Raw genomic sequence first — 17,303 nt, 5'->3', positions numbered from 1 at the left:
GACGCGCCGCGCGCTCTCCTGACCATCGACTGACGGCTCGACAGAGGAGGAAGCCGGCACAGCAAAATCCCCAAGCGGAAGCACCCACATGGGAAACCACAAGCTACCCTATCTAGATCCTCTTCCTCTCCGGCGCCAACGTGGCCACCAGAGAAGAGGGGGAACCGGAGGGAGTGGCGCCGGAGCGGCGGTCGCCTCCGATTCGCCTTTCGAGTGCTGAAGCTGGAGAAAGGAGAACGGGAGAGACACAGCTGATTGCTGTTTCGGGAGCGTGCAAGTTGAAAGTGATACGTACTGCCATCTGATCCATCGATTCTTCAAGCGGACTCGGCGCAACCGCGCAACCTTTACTGCAGCATTAAAACTCTTATGTTTTTGGATTTTTTTTTGCTTAGGAAAACGTTGACATCCTGTGAAAGCACGAGCATACTATAGAGTGTAGTACGAGTACTCTGCAAGAATAACAAAGTACTGTACCCCCTCTGTGACAACTGACAACACAGTATGGGCCAAGTCGCGTGAACCTCCTGTTCGGCCCGAACGACAGCGGCCCGTTCTCACACTGTCACCTATAATACCTCCTGTTTGGCCCGGTAGCATACAATTCAGAGTCTGCTGGTATATGTAGTAAGCCCACACACTTAAGTGGGCCTATTTTCTGCTTGACGGGTTATTTTTTTTCCCCGAGGACAACTATCCATTCTTTCTTGACTCTTCATCGTCCTCGATTTTTCAAAAAAAGAAAAGAAAAAAATAACTCTTCTTCTTCCTTTTATTTAAGGGACCTACCCTTCGTAAGGCTCGAAACGCTGCCACTTATGCCTGCATTGGGTGATTGCATTTAGGAAAGAGAGAGAGAACGAGACAACGGGTCCATGACGATGTGAGCACTCAAGTCATAAACCAGTTAATTGATCGAATGATCAATACATGGAATATTGGAAAGGTCTGGTCTGGATGGCCTCAGCCCTCAGTGTTAGCCCAACAAAACTTGCTAGAAATGCGCACGGGTTCAGGAAACATGCAAACAAATGTGCGGGGCAAGGATTTTGTATGCATGGCTCGTGAAAAATAGGAAAATTGCAATTTTAGGACTCCAAACAACACTCTTCGTTATTATAGGACTCCAAACATCAACTTCGCTAAAATGATCCTCGAAACGTTGGCACTTTGTTATACATAATATTTGTGTTTTTAATCACTTTTCTCAAGTGAGAAGACCGTATTGCCCTTCTGCCCGATATTTTATCATGATCGATCAGGATATCAGGCAGAAGGCAATGCGGTCTTCTCATGACAAAATACATGTATTTCAGTTGAGAAAAGTGATTAAAAATATTAAATGTCATGTATAACAAAGTGTCAAATGTCATGTATAACAAAGTGCCAACGTTTCGAGATTCATTTTAGCGATGTCAACGTGTAGAGTCCTATAATAACGAAGCGCGTTGTTTGAAGTCCTAAAATTGCAACTTCCTCGTGACCTCCGCAGCCAGGCGGTGGCATGTGATCGGTGGTTGGTTAGCGTTGCGCATCTCGAGCGGCCTCGCCGCAAGTTCATGAGGTGCGAGGTGGCCGGTAGGATTGCTTCAAGCTAGTGGAAAAGTTTCAGAACGATGGAGAGAGGGTGACATTTTAATGACGTTTCCGATCGTAAACACCGGAAGCTTCAGGGCCATTTCCAGCGCGCCTGACGTGACCGGGCGCCCAGTGCCTCACGCGGCGCTCACCACGCCTGCGACAGGACGAACTGCCCGCGCCACGAAACAGAAAAGGCATCACGCGCACGCCGACGCCGCCGACGCGCGGCACCGCGCTGACGCGAGCGCCGGCCCGATCGCGCGACCGGCTCGGCCCCCACCGCCCCACGCGCCCCACCCTTCAGATCCCGATCCCAAATTCCCTTCCATTTCGGCACCACCACCCCGCCCCGCCATCGCCATGGCGGACTGCCGCAGCCTCATCGAGTTCCTCCGCGCCTTCGAGCAGCACCGCCGCAGGGCCTCCCCATCGGACCCTTCCTCCCCGCGCCCCCGCCGCGCGTCGCTCTCCTCCTCGTCGTCGCGGCCGCGGGGCCGGGGCCGGCTCTTCCCCGCCCTCTGCGACCACTCCCCGCTGGCCGTCGTCGACGCGCTCGCGCTCCTCGCGTCGCTCGCCGCGCTCGCCTTCCTCGCCGCGCCCTACGCGCGGCTGCTGGCCGCCGAGGCGCGGGACGCGGTGGCCGCGGCGGCGACGCGGCACCCGGCGGCGCCCTGCGTGCCGCTCGCCGCGGGCGTCGCGGCGGGGGCCGCCGTGCTGGCGTGGGACGCCGCGGCGCACCGCGCGCGCAGGTGCGGCAGGCCGCGGTGCCGCGGCCTGCGCAAGGCCGTCGAGTACGACATCCAGCTCGAGACGGAGGAGTGCGTGCGCGGCCTGCCGCACGCCGGGGGAGGTGTGGCCGCGGCCGCGCCCGCGCGCCCGGCGTCGGAGATCGGGGACGACCACCGGGAGCTCGAGGCGGTGCTCAGGAAGATGGCGCCGCCCAACGGCCGCACCGTGCTCATCTTCCGCGCGCCGTGCGGCTGCCCAAAGGAGAGGATGGAGGTCTGGGGCGCTAAGAAGGTGCGCCGGATCAAGAAGTAGGGAGGCTAACCGAAGGCTCTTCTCTCCTCCTACCATGGCGAGAAATAATGAGCGAATCATTACCGTGGCTGCTCCATCGCAAATGATTACAGTTTCTAAATACATAATACTATTACAGTTCCCTGCTGTCGTAGTAAGTATAATGCGCATAAGGAGAGGAATAAAGGGGAGGTAGATACAATGTCATCAGCGACCATTCCTTGGATTATGACAATAAGTGGCTGTTGCCTGTTCGTATATAAATAAGTGCAGCAGAGACAGATCCTTTTTGGTTACTTGGAAACTCGTTTATGCCATCTGAATTACCATATCTTTTTAATTAATATATGCTGGTTTTATTCTGTGTTACTACTAGGCAATGACTACGAATGCTGATGGCTGGTTGGAGAAATTGCTTTCATTCCTATTGTACTTTTATACGCTATCTAAAATGTTACCAAGCAAGGGTAGCAGTAGTCCCTCAGTAGCAACTCATGCATTTTTCCTTTTTGTTTCAAGGTTTATTAAGCCGATAGTTTAGAATGTTAGGTCTGTGGTGGAACACATAATTTGTGCCACTAGATTGATTTAGCAATGCTATTTGAGATGCCATGTTTTTTCTGTTTCTGTTTTTCTCACTGCTTGACCTTGGAAAAATGGTGTTTTCTTTATGTTGATGAATACTCCTCAATTTGTCTCTCTTGGTTTCTTATAATGCTGGCATTCCCTTTGTTGCCATTATCTACTTCATATGCTATATCCTATGGAATCTAATTTCATTGTTTTATTTGCGTGCTTTCTTAAGTAGACTGTTCATGTACTTCTATTTCACTTTTGAGTAAACTGCTGATGGCCCAAAGCAAATACCATTCCTGTACCCTATCCTAAAAACTCAAAGATATGAATGACGCCTTGACACCACTTTATATATGTTGTTTGATCATGTATCAATGGTCTCATCAATGCTGGAAGAAATTATTTGTAATTCCATTTCTTCACTTTGATCATCTTACATATTATCAGCTCCAGCTGAAGCCATTCAAATCAAAATGTCTGTAAGCTTGATCAGTGTCGTCGACATTGTGGGTGTTCAGGTCAAGTTTCTTCCCCGGACATGAGTGCCCAAAGTCTAGTAGCTTGCTTTCTCTGGGATATTCAACCGCCTGTCTCGTGCAGTTTGGTTCTTCGAGATATGGCTTCTCTGCGTCTCCTTTGCTTCCTGACGCCGAACTGCTGGTGCTACCTCCACCATTCTTTGGAGGTCCAATATACTCAGGTGCCATCTCTGTATCATTTTCATACCCTAACTCTGCTTTACTGTACCCGTTCTCAATCTGCAAATGAGCCATCCTACGTTCACTTAAGCTTCTGTTAAGGGCCAACGGGGTCTCATGTTCATGAGATCCTTTTCTGCAAAATAATGAACTATCATCATGTGCTTTTAGTACTCCATGATGGTGTAGTCTGTGCTCCTTGATGAATCCTTCAGCTGCAGTCAAATAATTATTTGTTGAGCTTTCAACAAACTGGATTTGTTTGGGCTCTAATCTATGCACACTTGAACTTTCTTTTATATCTGTAATTGCATTGCTGAAGCACTCATTTGATACTTGTGATACCAGCTCTGATATTTTTATTTTTGCATCTTCAAGGTTTGCAGGACCCAAATTCTGTTTTCCAAGTGTCTCTTGTGCCTGCTCTAAAACTGCCTGTAGGTACTTCCCTTGGGCTTCTATTCGTAGTTGTAGATGCCTTTGCACCTGTTGCCAGTTCAACTTCAGATCAGAATCACTGCAGCAATAATCTATTTTGTAGACGCTAAATGTGACTTTGCTGGAACATGAAAAATGTTTGGTTCTATATCAGATAATCTAGATAGTAAATAATTTTGTCATCCTGGGAGTTAAGTGCAGATTATAGGAGGTAATTTGGAATTCATGACCTTCTTATTATTCTCTTTTGGAAGTTTGGGACTGCTAGGCAAAATGCTTGAGTTCTATGTTATTTCGATCTACCTTATCCACCAAGTGAAAGATCTGAAATAAAAGTGTGTTGTCTCGCTGGTGCCAATAACTCACCTCAAGCTGTTCATTTAGCTGCCTCTGAACCTCGATTTGCATCTGAAGTGCTTCACCAATTTGAATAGTCCTTGCACCCAGGAAAAGAGACTATTACTTCAGTTTTCGTACTATTACTTCATTTTTCATATTACACTCAATTACAGTGTTACCACTGAGTCCTTACTTCTCTGCTTGTGGAATGGCATTTGTACTGCTCATTGTTGGTGCACTTGTTCCAGGCATCCTATCAGCAATGTTTGTACATCCTATGGCTGCAAATCGGTAACAAGTTGCTAACTCTCATGCTGTTTCTATAATGATAAAGATGGGAGTTACAACTTGTTCTTACCATTCTTTGATGTACTGACATTCGCTTGAGCTTGGAGGTTCTTGCTAAGTCTGTATTTCTGTAACATCCGAAAAATAATGTTTACTCCCACAGTTACAGATATCATCTTTACCAGGAGGATTTCAGATTCTCAAGTACCTGGAGATGACTTTTCAGATGGTACAAGGTGAGTCCTGGAATGCCCATGAGCCTCATGACTGTTTTTGGTGTAGCTTCTGGGTGATGAAGAGAAATATTAGAATTCAGCTGGTCTCTGTACCTTGAGAAGATAAGAATATTATACTTACTCTCAGCTCCACCTAATTGATTGACTGCATCTACAAATCGCTGATGTAACTCAGGTGTCCATTTCAGCCTTGGTTTAGCGTCAGTTGAGAGAACCAGCCCAGAATCTCCTTGGGCATTTCCCCCACGCAAAAACAGATGCTGCTCCATTGGAAAGGATGTCCTTGTAGTGAAGAGCTCACTCGGGCCTTGATGTTGGTGATACATCTGCTGTAGAATGAATGCAAATTTTTAGAAGTTATATCAATGAAACAGGGGGGACTGAAAATTTTTGGAACCTTTCTTGCCTCTGTTTTCCAGTGGCCTCTTTTCTCTGTTCTCAGACGTTGAAGTTGTTCCTGTTGACTAGCTCAAACACACTCTTGTCCTGCCTTAAGCTTGTTGTGATACCCTTTTGGCCTTCTCAGGTTGATAAGGAGGGCCTTGCGAGGTGCTCCTTATATGGGAAAACATAGAATCTAGCATCTAGGAACAAACATCAAAAGAATAATCTTTAAGGCTACTAACAGAAGATGCTATCTTTAGCTATTCTGGAATCAATAACCCAAATAGAAATTTTCATTTTGATTTTCAACCTGTGACTGCTATGTACACCTTACTTTTCTCTCAGTGTATTCTACTGGTTTAATTCAGTTTAAGTGTGTGTGTGCATGTATAGAGATAAACACAAACACCCATTGATGAAGCAAGTTACACTTTTATCATATATGTAGCTTTCTGGCATTCGATTCTGCTATCTGATCTGTTCAGTTTGTGAAAGATGCCATTCTGAATTTATGCCTTATGAATCACCAGGGAAAAATGTTTTGAGTAGCTTCTCTATCCTGCTTGCTGGAGGTTATTTTGTTGGTATTTACGAATGATTCAGTCTTACTGCACTATGTGGTTCAGTCTTACTGCACTATGTTACATGATTAAATTAATTATTGTTTATAGTGGAATCGGATGCAGTGTGGGCTAATTTTGTTTAAGCGACACGATGACACTTGCTGTTATACTTTTTGGAGGAGCTATTCTGCTTACAGAAATGAAGTTTTTATATCAATTTTATTCTGTCCGTTGTACTACTTTAAAGTGCATGGAATATGAACAAGAATAAGTTCCATCAGTGTCCTTTCCTAAGATTGGTACATATTCACATTGCAGTCCAGAAAAGTTTGGGCCATGCGTTTTATGCTCTTTACGTGGGATAAGCTCCTTTTGAACAAGACCACTTTGATTGTAATCATCGCCAGTCAATGCAAGAGTACTTGTGTACTATGTTTCTGTATATGTTACACAATCATTACTATTTCAGACTTTTGCTACCATAGGTAACGGGTTCATTATAGTCATGTCTTTTAGTTAACCAAGTTTTAAGGGAAACACTTGTAAGCCAATGTTGGCCAGTCTAGTCCCTCCCATTTTGTCTTTTGAAAAACAGTAACATCAATCAAATTCTATCAATTCATACAGTGCATAAGAGAACTGCTTTGTAGCTTTTCCAGTCTTAGTTTTGTCATCTTCCTGAAATCAAAACAAGCATGTCAGAGTTTTTCCACATTTAGCTATTTTTGTTCCTATTGATATGTTCTTGATGTATGTAAGAATAAGTGTTTTCCTTGTATATAGTATGCTTGAGAATTCAGGACATTGTGTTTCATGTGTGCTATTTAACTATGGTTATTCACTGTGCTTCTACTCTAGATATCCGTATAACATTTGGTTGGTTGAAGAAGTGCCTCATTAGAACCATACCAATAACATATGTTGACATTCAAGACCACTAGTAAGATTTTTAATCTTACATTATTGAAGCTCTTCGATTAAGGATGGAACATCTCTCTCTTTCTGCTTCACTGTTTCTGTTGATATTGATGGGTCCCCTCCCATTTAGAGCTTTCTTCGATAGCCATGGGGGATAGTAACCATAACTTCCCCTATTCTAATATATATTTTTTAATAGGTTAGAAACCTCATGAATTTTTGGAAGAATAGAGTGTTTGATAGTTTGCTAATTTTCTCATGGTGATTGGGACACTAAGACGTAATGGTTATGCCATTTGTGACATCATTGTATTTACTGAGTTCTTGTTGAGGAGTTGAGCAGGAAACATATGTTTATATTTCCTTCTCTGCAATTTAGTTTTCTTACTCATTTGATAATTTGATCAGAGACTGCATGCTATTTGGAATGGAAGGTGGGCTGTCTAGCTATCAGCATATAAAGAAGTCATCGATAGAAGAATCCAAAGCATCATCCTGTAACATTCATCTTTTGCAAAGCAGCATCACTTGTGGGGGCATATTCAGCTGCAAAGATCGGTCTGGATAGCAGTTCTAGAATTGTAAGTTACATATAACCTGAAGCTTCCTGCGCTAGTTTCTATGAACTAATTTTACGTGAGTTGCCTCTACACATCTCTGTAAGCGTAGAGCCTTGTCGGTTCAGTAGCAGGCAGGCTAGTGGAATGAGTTGCTTGAACTAAGGAGTCATGACCACCACACTGTGTCTCTGTTAATTGTTATTGAATGACTTCTCTTAGAAAAATAAGAGATCCTGTAGATATTATCAGTAGGAAGAAAGGGCATAAGAGTATTCAGTTTGTCTTTCGAAATTATATGTTTTTTCCTTTTGTAATAAGAAAGTTAAGCATGTTACATTGTAGGAAATATTATCAATGAACTATCATAGCACACCTAACAATTGTTATTCAATGGCTACTTTCTCAGATAACAATACAACTTGTTTATATGGTCAACAGAAAGAAAGGGCATAAGAGTGTTTGGCTGGTCATTGGAAATTCAGTGTTTTTTAATAAAAAATATAAGAAAGTTAAACCTACTAGATTAAAGGGAATATCAGTCTATTTTCATGCGTTGTGGATACGAAGGATCTGAGAAATGTGCTCATCATAGGAGTACATGATTTTTATTCCTGCTTGTAGGAACCATGTAGCACAGTCCAGTGACAAGATTCAAAATACACAAACAGTTAGATCTTATGAACTTTGGTGTTGTATCATTGAGTTAAATTAATGTTTCCTACGAAAATGATCTGTGCTTGTAGATAACTTAGCATTCCTCATCTTTGGATCTCCAAAACCTGCAGAAGATAGATAATTATCACCAAAACTCAACTGCAAGAAGTGATGTTATCTGATTGGTGCAGGCAGAGCAGCGAACTGATAAAATGGATGGATGTACAAATTATGTATTTGAAAAGGCAGCCATCTAGGTGATATGTGGGCACCTAATTTCCGTATATCCTGCCTACCTGCCAGCTTAGCATGGTTATTATGCATATTAGGAGCCACCTTGCCTTCTGCCTAGCACCCACTACTTTCAGAACAAAACTAGTTTGAATATTTGAATGATCGATATCATCTGGTCTAGTATCTTTGCATATGACTCCACATCTTTGAACAGTGTTTACTGGGAGCTGGCTATGGCAATGGCTGCTGACCAAACTGGTCTGACATAACTGATCTGAGATCAAACGATTTGGGCCTAGAAACCTTATCCATTGTCTGGACTCTGGAGTACACCAGTGCAGGATTAGTTTTCCATCCAGTCTTTTCAATCATATTTTATAAATTGGCCCTACAGAGCAGAATACCAGCCAATTAAAATCAATTATTTTTTTTGAAACATATAAAATCAATTATGGATAATGCAACCCAGTTGCACAAGCTACTCATTATTGGATGGAGTCTTTGTCCAGACACCATGAGCTCCATGAACACATAGATTCTTGAGCTCAAACTATCTTTAGGCATCAATTCTTTCTTCAGTGTCCTTGGCATGTATTCATCCTCAAGTTGCCTGCACATTTCCGATGGGCTATGCTTTTTTGTCAATGTGCATTTCTCATCAATCCACCTAAATCTTTTTTTCTTATTCGCCTTGCCAGCATCCTAATCTCAATATTCCTTGTGCGACAAAGAAGCTTTCTGTGGCTTTCACGGAACATATGCTGCCTGAGAATGCAAATAAACTATCACGGCGGCGACTATCTTACGCTTAGTGATAGTTACTGTTCTGGGATGCTCTTTGAGCAACTAGTCTGGTCTAGTGGTTATGTGATGCTCTTGCAGTTCACAGGCAGCGAGGAAGCACCTGAAGGATTCATTCCCGATATGGCATCTAATGCCAAATTGGCACTCTATATTTTCGTGCCTTGTTTATAGCTGTACATGTATGATGCGCGCTGATGCTGTGTGCTAATGCTTGGATTTGTTTGAAGGAAATATGTGGTTAAAGCAAATCAAATTGAGGTGATGAGGTGAACATCTTTGATATTCTTTCATTGGGAGCATCGCTGGAGCATATGGCATTTCTAGTCCTGGTCAGTGCTTTTGGTTTGCCCCTCTTTCCAATATTCCAAGATCATATTGACATCAGTTGTTGTCACGAGCAATATTCCTGGAATCGTAACTCTTCCACATTTCGCCTCCTGGTTTATTGCAGGTGCCTTTTCCATGTTATTACTTGCTGAAAACATGCTACATCGTACGTGTATGGTTGTCCTTCTGCTCTTAACTTTCCAAACTCGTTACAAATATGGCCATTGAAAACTTCCTTTTTGTTTCCTGTACTATTATCACTCACATATTAGTATTGTTTTTGAAACGGAGCTTAGCTAGAGGGTTTTCAGTCGATGTCCCTCTTTTTGGTTCCACAGGTATCTGATCTCTCTCTTTGGAAGGCTTTTGCTTTGGGCCCGGAAAAGAGAGCCCGGGTGACTATCTAGCTCTGCCTAAGAGCAACTCCAGCAAAGGCATTATTGAAAATTTGGAGGCGCTACTTCCCTTCCACCTTGCTTTCTCCCTCCTTGGGAATGTGTAAATTCTTATCGAAACATCTAATATTTGGGTGGTGCTAAAATTTCCGTTTCGGAACGGTCAATATTTTGCTTTATATACCTTTCTTAGCTGTGCGTAGTACAATGTATGGTTTGCCGGGTGATACGACCGCCTTCGATGCCAATTTTTGTCTTGTAAACGCTTGTTGGTCAACGTTTCGGTTGGTTTGGTCAAATTCTGGCTATAAAGGCGAAAATAAGCTATACTATGTTCATGTTCAGCATCTATTGACGATACACACGGATGTTATTGGTCAGTATCTACGCATTTGAAGCTTTCAGACGCTGGCAGCTTACGTTTCTGGCTGACATCTTTTGGAACGGAGACTATGAGCATCTCACGTTTGCTGGCTTTGTGGTTGGAACAGGTTCTCGTGCTGGTGTGACACGTCAGCCGTTGGCCTCCGTGTCTACACCTTGTGCCAACTGCTACCGGAACATGCAGAAACATCACGAGCTCCTGACAATCAGGCCTGGTTAGTAACAGAACCAGACTTGGTAGCTGTCCTTTTGCAGCGAAAAAGGGGACGAGAACCATCCACCTCCAGAGCTGACGATGCAAAGCAAACGGCGGCGAGAGTGCTTGTCACGGTCCGCGGGCGCATCTTTGATCTTTCTCGCCTTCTCGCTTTGACAAGCAGGATCAGGAGATCAAAAGTTCAGAGCCCGCGCACGGGGAGCCTTGCGTTGTATGCCGCGACCTTGCAACGGCGATTGGGCAACAACAAAGCGCCCGGCGCGCGGAGGAAGTCAGCTGCTTCGTGTCCGTCCGCGGCGGTGCGGCCGAAGAATCTCCCGTCCCGATAGCGAACTCGAAAGCACCAGGCGGGAGGGCATCACGATTTCACGTCCCGCGTTCGGCGGCCAAGGCCAGTGCCGGGCAGCGATAGAAGTAGGCGAGAGGTGTAAACCAAACGCATTGGCTACTTCACCTCACTTCGCCCGCCCTGCCAAACAAATTTCGGCTTGGGCTAACCTTGGATGGAGCACACTGGAAAAGAAGCCGGCTGGCTTTCCTTGCACCCGGCAGCAGCAGCTCTTCGAACCCTGAAACAGTTTGGAAATCTTAGGAGGCTCTTCGAACCCTGAAACAGTTTGGGAATCCTTGGAGTTGGAGGAGATCGGTTGTCACTGATCTGCAGATTGCATGCGCGTCCATGCCTAGCTCGGGCACCTCGTACATTCCCTGACGAATAATGGCTAGAAGATGAGCGATGCAAAGGGCCGGCCGGGCATAGATCCCCTATCCCGCGGCCACTAAGCACGCTTTTAATCACATCCACGGGCTACACCCCGAGGCCCTTAATCGACGCAAAGATTGCCACTGCCAGGTTAAAAAATAAAAACGTGTGCCGATGTGGATGCGTTTAACGTGGTCAGTGGACACGATGCCATTTTTTCCTTTCTGGGGAAAGGAGAGGTTACCAGCCAGTCATCTGGAAGAAGCCGTGGTTACAAATGAGCAGACAGGCGGAAGCTGTTCTTCTCATGGTCGCTCATCAAGAATGTATCTCGAACCTGCACCAAGAGAAGGGGATGCGACACAAAACACATGAGGAAACATATGTTCAAATACGTACGAGCAGGAAGGTCCTTTCTAAGTCCAAGCTGCCATATTTCCACTAAGGGCTTGTTTTATGACAAGTGAAGCATCAGAGGAAATGAATAAGATGAGGGCGTTCTCCTAGTATTTAGAAAATTTCAGTTCATTGAATTCGCTTGAAAAAAACAGCTGGTACCCAAAACAATTCAACCGGTAAGCGCAAGAAAAAAGGACAACCGAACAAATTCTAGGCATGAAAGATTATAAGATTCCAGGAAATTGCCCAAAGGCATTCCATCAAAGCAACAGACACCACCAGAAATTCTCAAAATCTTCAACCAGATGTTCAAATTTCCTCACAATATTTGAACAGGTTGCCTTGCTCGATATTGACATCTGTACTTCCCTACCCATAGATCCCCCCCCCCCCCCCCCCCCCCCCCCCCCTTTCAAAAAAAAGGTGCCCATAGATTTCCCACGAGAATTGAAGATGACAAGGTGTATCTCTACTTTCATGTTCGCAAGCATCTAAAAACTGCCATTAGCTCAAGACAGTGAACTTGAAGAAAGCACATGATTGCATTACGCAGGTTGCAGATTGACTTAGCAGCAATGAACTCAAGAAAGGTTAAATGATAATTAACCATAAAACAAAACAGCCACAAACTTTGCACCTTGCGATTCATCCAAGAAGGATTATCAGTACAAAAAAAAAGTGCTCTACCAACAAGGTTCATTGCTATTCTCAGATGTATGAGCATTATTCACAAAGGAGGATGGAATCAACTTTCCCCAGCATTCGGGTTCGTTCCAGTAGCTGAAGATGGCTGTTGATCGGTGAATGCACCTCTGGCAGTTTGCGGTTCAGGTGCTGAGAATAGCCCATTGAACCAAGGAACAAGGGCCCAAGCTCTGTTACTGCTCTCACTGACACTCCCAGGGCCATCAGCTCTGACTTCCTCATGGATGCTTTCTGTTCTGACAACACTGCTTGGCTCGTTCAAGTCTTTCGTCTCTTCAGATGGTAGCTCAAACCGGCACACAGGGCATGAACTATGGAGTTCAAGCCATGGAAGGATACACGGAGAGTGAAACTTATGCTCACAAGGCATCTGCTTTGCCTGGGACCCCAGCTCAAGATCATCAAGGCAAACTGAACAGCTGACAACCTCTTCAATTTTGACAGTGGGCAGAGCCTCAACTGCCTCTTTCTTCGCAGGAGGGGTACCATACCGGTTTGGGTCGCTCTCAGCCAAATGTTGAAGTAGCAAGCTCAGCCCAGCTCCCAGCACATACTCCTCCAGCAAACCATCATCATTGCTAGATGTGCCTTGGTCATCCCGGACCTCATCAGGATCAAGCACTGAGCCTTGCAGAGCAAGGGCCTGGTTGAAGGCATTGATCAGAATGGAATTGTCTCTTTCCCTGTCAGCCCTGAGGTCGTCTTGGATGCTGTCAAGTACCCGACGAAGAGCTGATGCCCGTCGATGCCTCCTGATGAAACCCTCAAACTCACGGCCCATATCATCATCATCTTCTTCTTCATCATCCTCGCTGTCCGCCGTCCCTCCTGGTTGCTCAAAGGGGTTGTCAGACGTTCCCCATTGTGATGAATCCCGCTCTGACCGCTGGCTAGCCAACCCCTCAAATTCCGCGCCAATCATCTCTTCAATGAATCCACCATCACAGAATGGGCACTTGATCTCCTCGGCCATGGCCTCCTCAATGTCAACGGCATGCTCACATTCATGGCACCAATACCTTGTAATTGCAGCTTCTGTCATCGTCCAAATCCTTCCCCTGATCAAGTATTGCACACAAACAAAAGCCGTCAACAAGGCACTGCAGTTGAAGGGTAATTTGTAGAGATTCCCAAGCAAACAACTGAAGGATCAACTCATCATCCATAGGAGTAAGTGCAGCATCTAAACAACAATTTTATCAAGAAGAAATGAAACAAGATGATGACTACAGTGCCCATTTGTGACTAAACTTCACTCGGCAATGGCAGGCATGGAGATCTTACATAAATTGGCATCAAGAATAAGAACAAAGCTAAGTTTTGCATCTAATACGAAGATTAAGACTTTCTCTGGTTCTTTAGGAACAGGAGTATCAAGCTGTCCTGAAGAGAAGGCCCATTTGGAGACAAGAGCGCACTGGCAGATCTTGGAGACAGGGAAGGCAGAGATTAGGAGTCGAGATTCTTAGTTGAAGAATCGGGTCTCAATTCCACACTTTCTATTTGAAGAACAAGATTCTATTCCAAAAAAAAGGAATTGAAAACCCATCAGAAGGCATTGGGTGACACGAACGCGAAACTTAATTCCCTGTCCGCTCGAGATTCACTCACATTGCACTACTCTTATTTGCAAACTCATCTTCCCCGAACAATTCCCTCGAGAAATCCCCAATCTATCTGACCACAAGCAACAAAGGCGATCCCTTTCCTCAGACAACACAAGATATTATCCAAGGGGAAAAAGGAAGAAGTAAAACCAATCGCCCTCAAGGTTCTTGATTTCGGGCACCGGGACCAATCGCCCCCACCAAAAACACCGTTTTTTTTAAGGGAAAAAAAGAAGGGAAAGACGAGAAGAGACGAGACGACTGACCTTTGCGCCGGCGGTTCCCTCCCCCACCTAGCGGATTGGGCTGCGGCGGCGGTCCTCCGCCCCCGCCTCTCGTCCTTGGTTGCTTCGGCGGAAGTAGGATGATGATGTTGATGAAGACGAGCAAGAACAAGTTACGGGGCAGGTGGGTGGCATGCTGGATTCTTTACTCTCTAGAGGCCATCGTCGTCGCCCGGCTCTAAACGGAGAAAAGGATATTTTATTTTGATCCCGGCGCAAATCTCCAACCAATAAAGATTGTTATGACTTGGAAGCATACAATTGCCCTGGTCCCTTTTGCGTTTCAGGGATCTGGTTTAGCACCCGTAATTCGCAGCTTGGCTGATAAAACCTCCCTTTCAGCCAAAGGTGCCTACCAGCTAATCCTCCAGCCCAGACCTTGGCCTCTTCCTTACTAGTTTTTTCTTTTTAACTAAAAAATAAATATTTTTCTGTACCAAGTAAAGTTATCATCAGAGTACGTACATCCAACTCGTTTTTTTCCTGAATAAACAAAGAGAGGGGAAAACCAAAGTTGCACGTATTAACGGATTTAGTGGATACTTGAAGGTATGCGTAATTTCATAAGAAATTTCCGGCACTGTTGTGGCAGGGCGTGGCGTTGACCGACCGCAAGGCCAGTAGGTCACCGGCACCCTTATCCAGGCAACGAAAACGCTCGCAAGTTGCTTCCCATCTCACCTCGTTACAGTTCGGGCTTCTGCCTGCCGGGTCAGTCAATATTGGCGGACACGGCGTGGAGCACAAACTTCGCTCCAGAGGACTTAACGACGAAGGTATACCACACTGCCCGCTTGCTCCGGCTAATTTGGACTCTGACATGGACCAAACTGATACTGATACGAGCTACGGTCTTGTTGGGAACAATTTAAATTTTACTTATATGGTCAAGATAAGCTGAAACTAGCAGCCAATCGGTACGGTTTTTTCAACTTTTTCTAGTCACGTTTCTTTCCACCACTCCCACTTGTACAAAACGCTCAAACTGGATCAAACCTGCTTCTTAGGGGAGCGCTTTTTTCATCTTTGTGCAGCTTATTTGATAAGCGCTTCTCCCCGCCGTTGTGCTAAACAGGGCTATACTCTAGCTAGCTGATAGAAAGAAATGATCCGGTGGTTATTAATATACGAGAAAGGACAAAATGCAGATAATAGAATTGTAGGTGGTTTGGTCACCTCCAATAATGTTATTTCTCTTTGGAGATCAATATGTGATATAAGAAGACAAAATTTGGCTGCTAGCAGTGTTCCTATCCTATTATACCTACGAACTGCCTGGCAACTCTGCCATTGTACAAGGCGTGTATGGAAAATACTACTGGATGCATGGTCTTATTGTACTAGTAATTTATTGGGCATTTGATACCCAAGCTCTCAAGTTTTGAGGTATTCAAGTGATAAGCCAATCAATCCTCTGTCCAGCCGTCTATGCAGGAAGATGATTTCTTTGTAAGGATGGAATGCAAGGATGCCAAAACGTTTGAACGGGTGGTTTTCGACCCTATCTTCAGTGTTGAGAACATCTTCATCATCTGAATTCCATTCAGATTCATGTTCTACTGGTGCTTCACTGCCGTCGCATTCGCAACGGTTAGCATTTTGCAGCACCCAGGGCCCGTTAATTGCTTTCATGCCTCAGTACCCACGCCATCCGACCGCATGATTCGTCAAGGATCCAAACCCGGAGCTGGCGTTCATCATCAAAATATGCACAATAAACTCCCTTCTCAGACCTCCCTAGATGAAGCTCCGGGCATTCGCACATTTCAATACCACATAGTGGTCGGATCATCCGGTATGTGTCGTCTGACAGTGATATCCTGCAACAAAAGATAGCATTTACCAAAAGAACTCATCAATCACGTAATTCAGTTGAGTAATTTTTTTTGTGAAGAAAGATCTCGAACATAAGAAATTAAGAAGATGGTTCTTAAAGAAGCATCGCGTCTTACCTTATAACAAAATCCATTTCGCAATGGGCGTAGAGCGCCCCACGCCAATACACGGCTTGACGCCCGTCAAGCCATGGTCCGCCCTTTCGCATGCCGGCGACGGTTCCTGCAGCCTCGCCTTCACGCCTGAACGATCTCTCCGTCCATCACCCGGTCACCATCGAGAAGACGTTCATCACGCACGGTGACAGTGGCCACTCTGACTCCAACAGCGCCGCGCTGATCTCTACGTGCTGAACAACTTGATCACGCCGTGCCCAAGGACGATTGCAGCAACGGGGAACGCTTGGGATCAAGAGCACCTCGCAGTGCGGCGACACGACCACATGTTGTTGGTGGAATGCTGGGCCAGGAGCTCCAGCAGGGGCGCCCACCACCGCGCGGCAGGGTTGAGCAGGCCGTGGAAGAGGAAGAGGACGCCGTTGCAGTGGCCCCGGACGCGGGCGTTGGGCATGTAGTGGCCTGCGGGATCCTGCATGGAGGAGGGGCAGCGGAAGAGCTCTGTGAGGGCCATCTCGTTGTAGTTGACGAAGAGCCCCGCCAGCGAGCGCGGGACGAGGTCCTCGCGAAGGAGGCCGCGGCCGTCGATGAGCGCGCGCCACACCGTGCAGACGCGGCGCGACGTGGCGACGACGCGTGGCGCGCCGCGACGGAGCACGTCCACGAGCACGTTGTCGGGGAGCAGTCGCATCGGGCCCTCCTCCTCCGCCTCGTGCTGCTGGCTCATCATCTGTCTTTCCTCTCCTCAATTTCGGTTCCTCCCCTGCAATGTGCCAACCCGCGCGGTGATCGCTCTGTTATGGCTATGATGATCAGCTGTCGATTCGTGCTCTAGCGCCCATGGCTGGTAATCACACGTCTATAACGACATGAAGTCGAATCCGATGGACCTCCGTTTGATTGTCGGTTTCTGTACCCCAGTCGGAGTAGGGCAGCCAAATCCTCGAGACGGGCAGAACAACGTCACTAGCTGCGCGCCTCTGGAGGCCTTGGCGACGAAGGCAGTGTTAGAGATGTAAATGTATGAGGAGAATATC

General features: G+C 45.9%; 3 protein-coding genes across 4 annotated transcripts; 1 reads left to right on the top strand and 2 right to left on the bottom strand.

The window, feature by feature from the left end:
• Positions 1-1,652: 1,652 nt before the first annotated feature.
• Positions 1,653-2,970, top strand: LOC117849644 (uncharacterized). Its single transcript, XM_072292731.1, has one exon. It carries the CDS (start codon positions 1,942-1,944, stop codon positions 2,620-2,622), a length of 681 nt encoding a protein of 226 aa, XP_072148832.1. The 5' UTR covers positions 1,653-1,941; the 3' UTR covers positions 2,623-2,970.
• A 594-nt stretch (positions 2,971-3,564) lies between these two features.
• Positions 3,565-11,166, bottom strand: LOC117849643 (myb-related protein 2). 2 transcript variants are annotated; one of them, XM_034731260.2, is made up of 7 exons: positions 5,583-11,166; positions 5,298-5,502; positions 5,149-5,225; positions 5,011-5,068; positions 4,846-4,933; positions 4,680-4,749; positions 3,565-4,361 (listed from the first exon to the last, which is right to left on the bottom strand). In XM_034731260.2, exons 2-7 carry the CDS (start codon positions 5,500-5,502, stop codon positions 3,621-3,623), a joined length of 1,239 nt encoding a protein of 412 aa, XP_034587151.1. In that variant the 5' UTR covers positions 5,583-11,166; the 3' UTR covers positions 3,565-3,620. The 2 variants fall into 2 exon arrangements, with proteins under 2 accessions (XP_034587151.1, XP_034587150.1); XM_034731259.2 differs by having other exon boundaries at positions 5,298-5,505; positions 5,583-10,952.
• A 1,128-nt stretch (positions 11,167-12,294) lies between these two features.
• On the bottom strand, positions 12,295-14,620 carry LOC117850632 (E3 ubiquitin-protein ligase SIRP1). Its single transcript, XM_034732489.2, has 2 exons — positions 14,297-14,620; positions 12,295-13,481 (listed from the first exon to the last, which is right to left on the bottom strand). The coding sequence occupies exon 2, from the start codon at positions 13,463-13,465 to the stop codon at positions 12,464-12,466; it is 1,002 nt and encodes a 333-aa protein (XP_034588380.1). The 5' UTR covers positions 13,466-13,481; positions 14,297-14,620; the 3' UTR covers positions 12,295-12,463.
• Between the last annotated feature and the right edge of the window lie 2,683 nt (positions 14,621-17,303).

The sequence above is a fragment of the Setaria viridis genome, chromosome 3 (assembly GCF_005286985.2).
Source record: "Setaria viridis chromosome 3, Setaria_viridis_v4.0, whole genome shotgun sequence".
Taxonomy (NCBI): Eukaryota; Viridiplantae; Streptophyta; class Magnoliopsida; order Poales; family Poaceae; genus Setaria; species Setaria viridis.
This window is presented reverse-complemented; position numbering and strand designations above follow the sequence as displayed.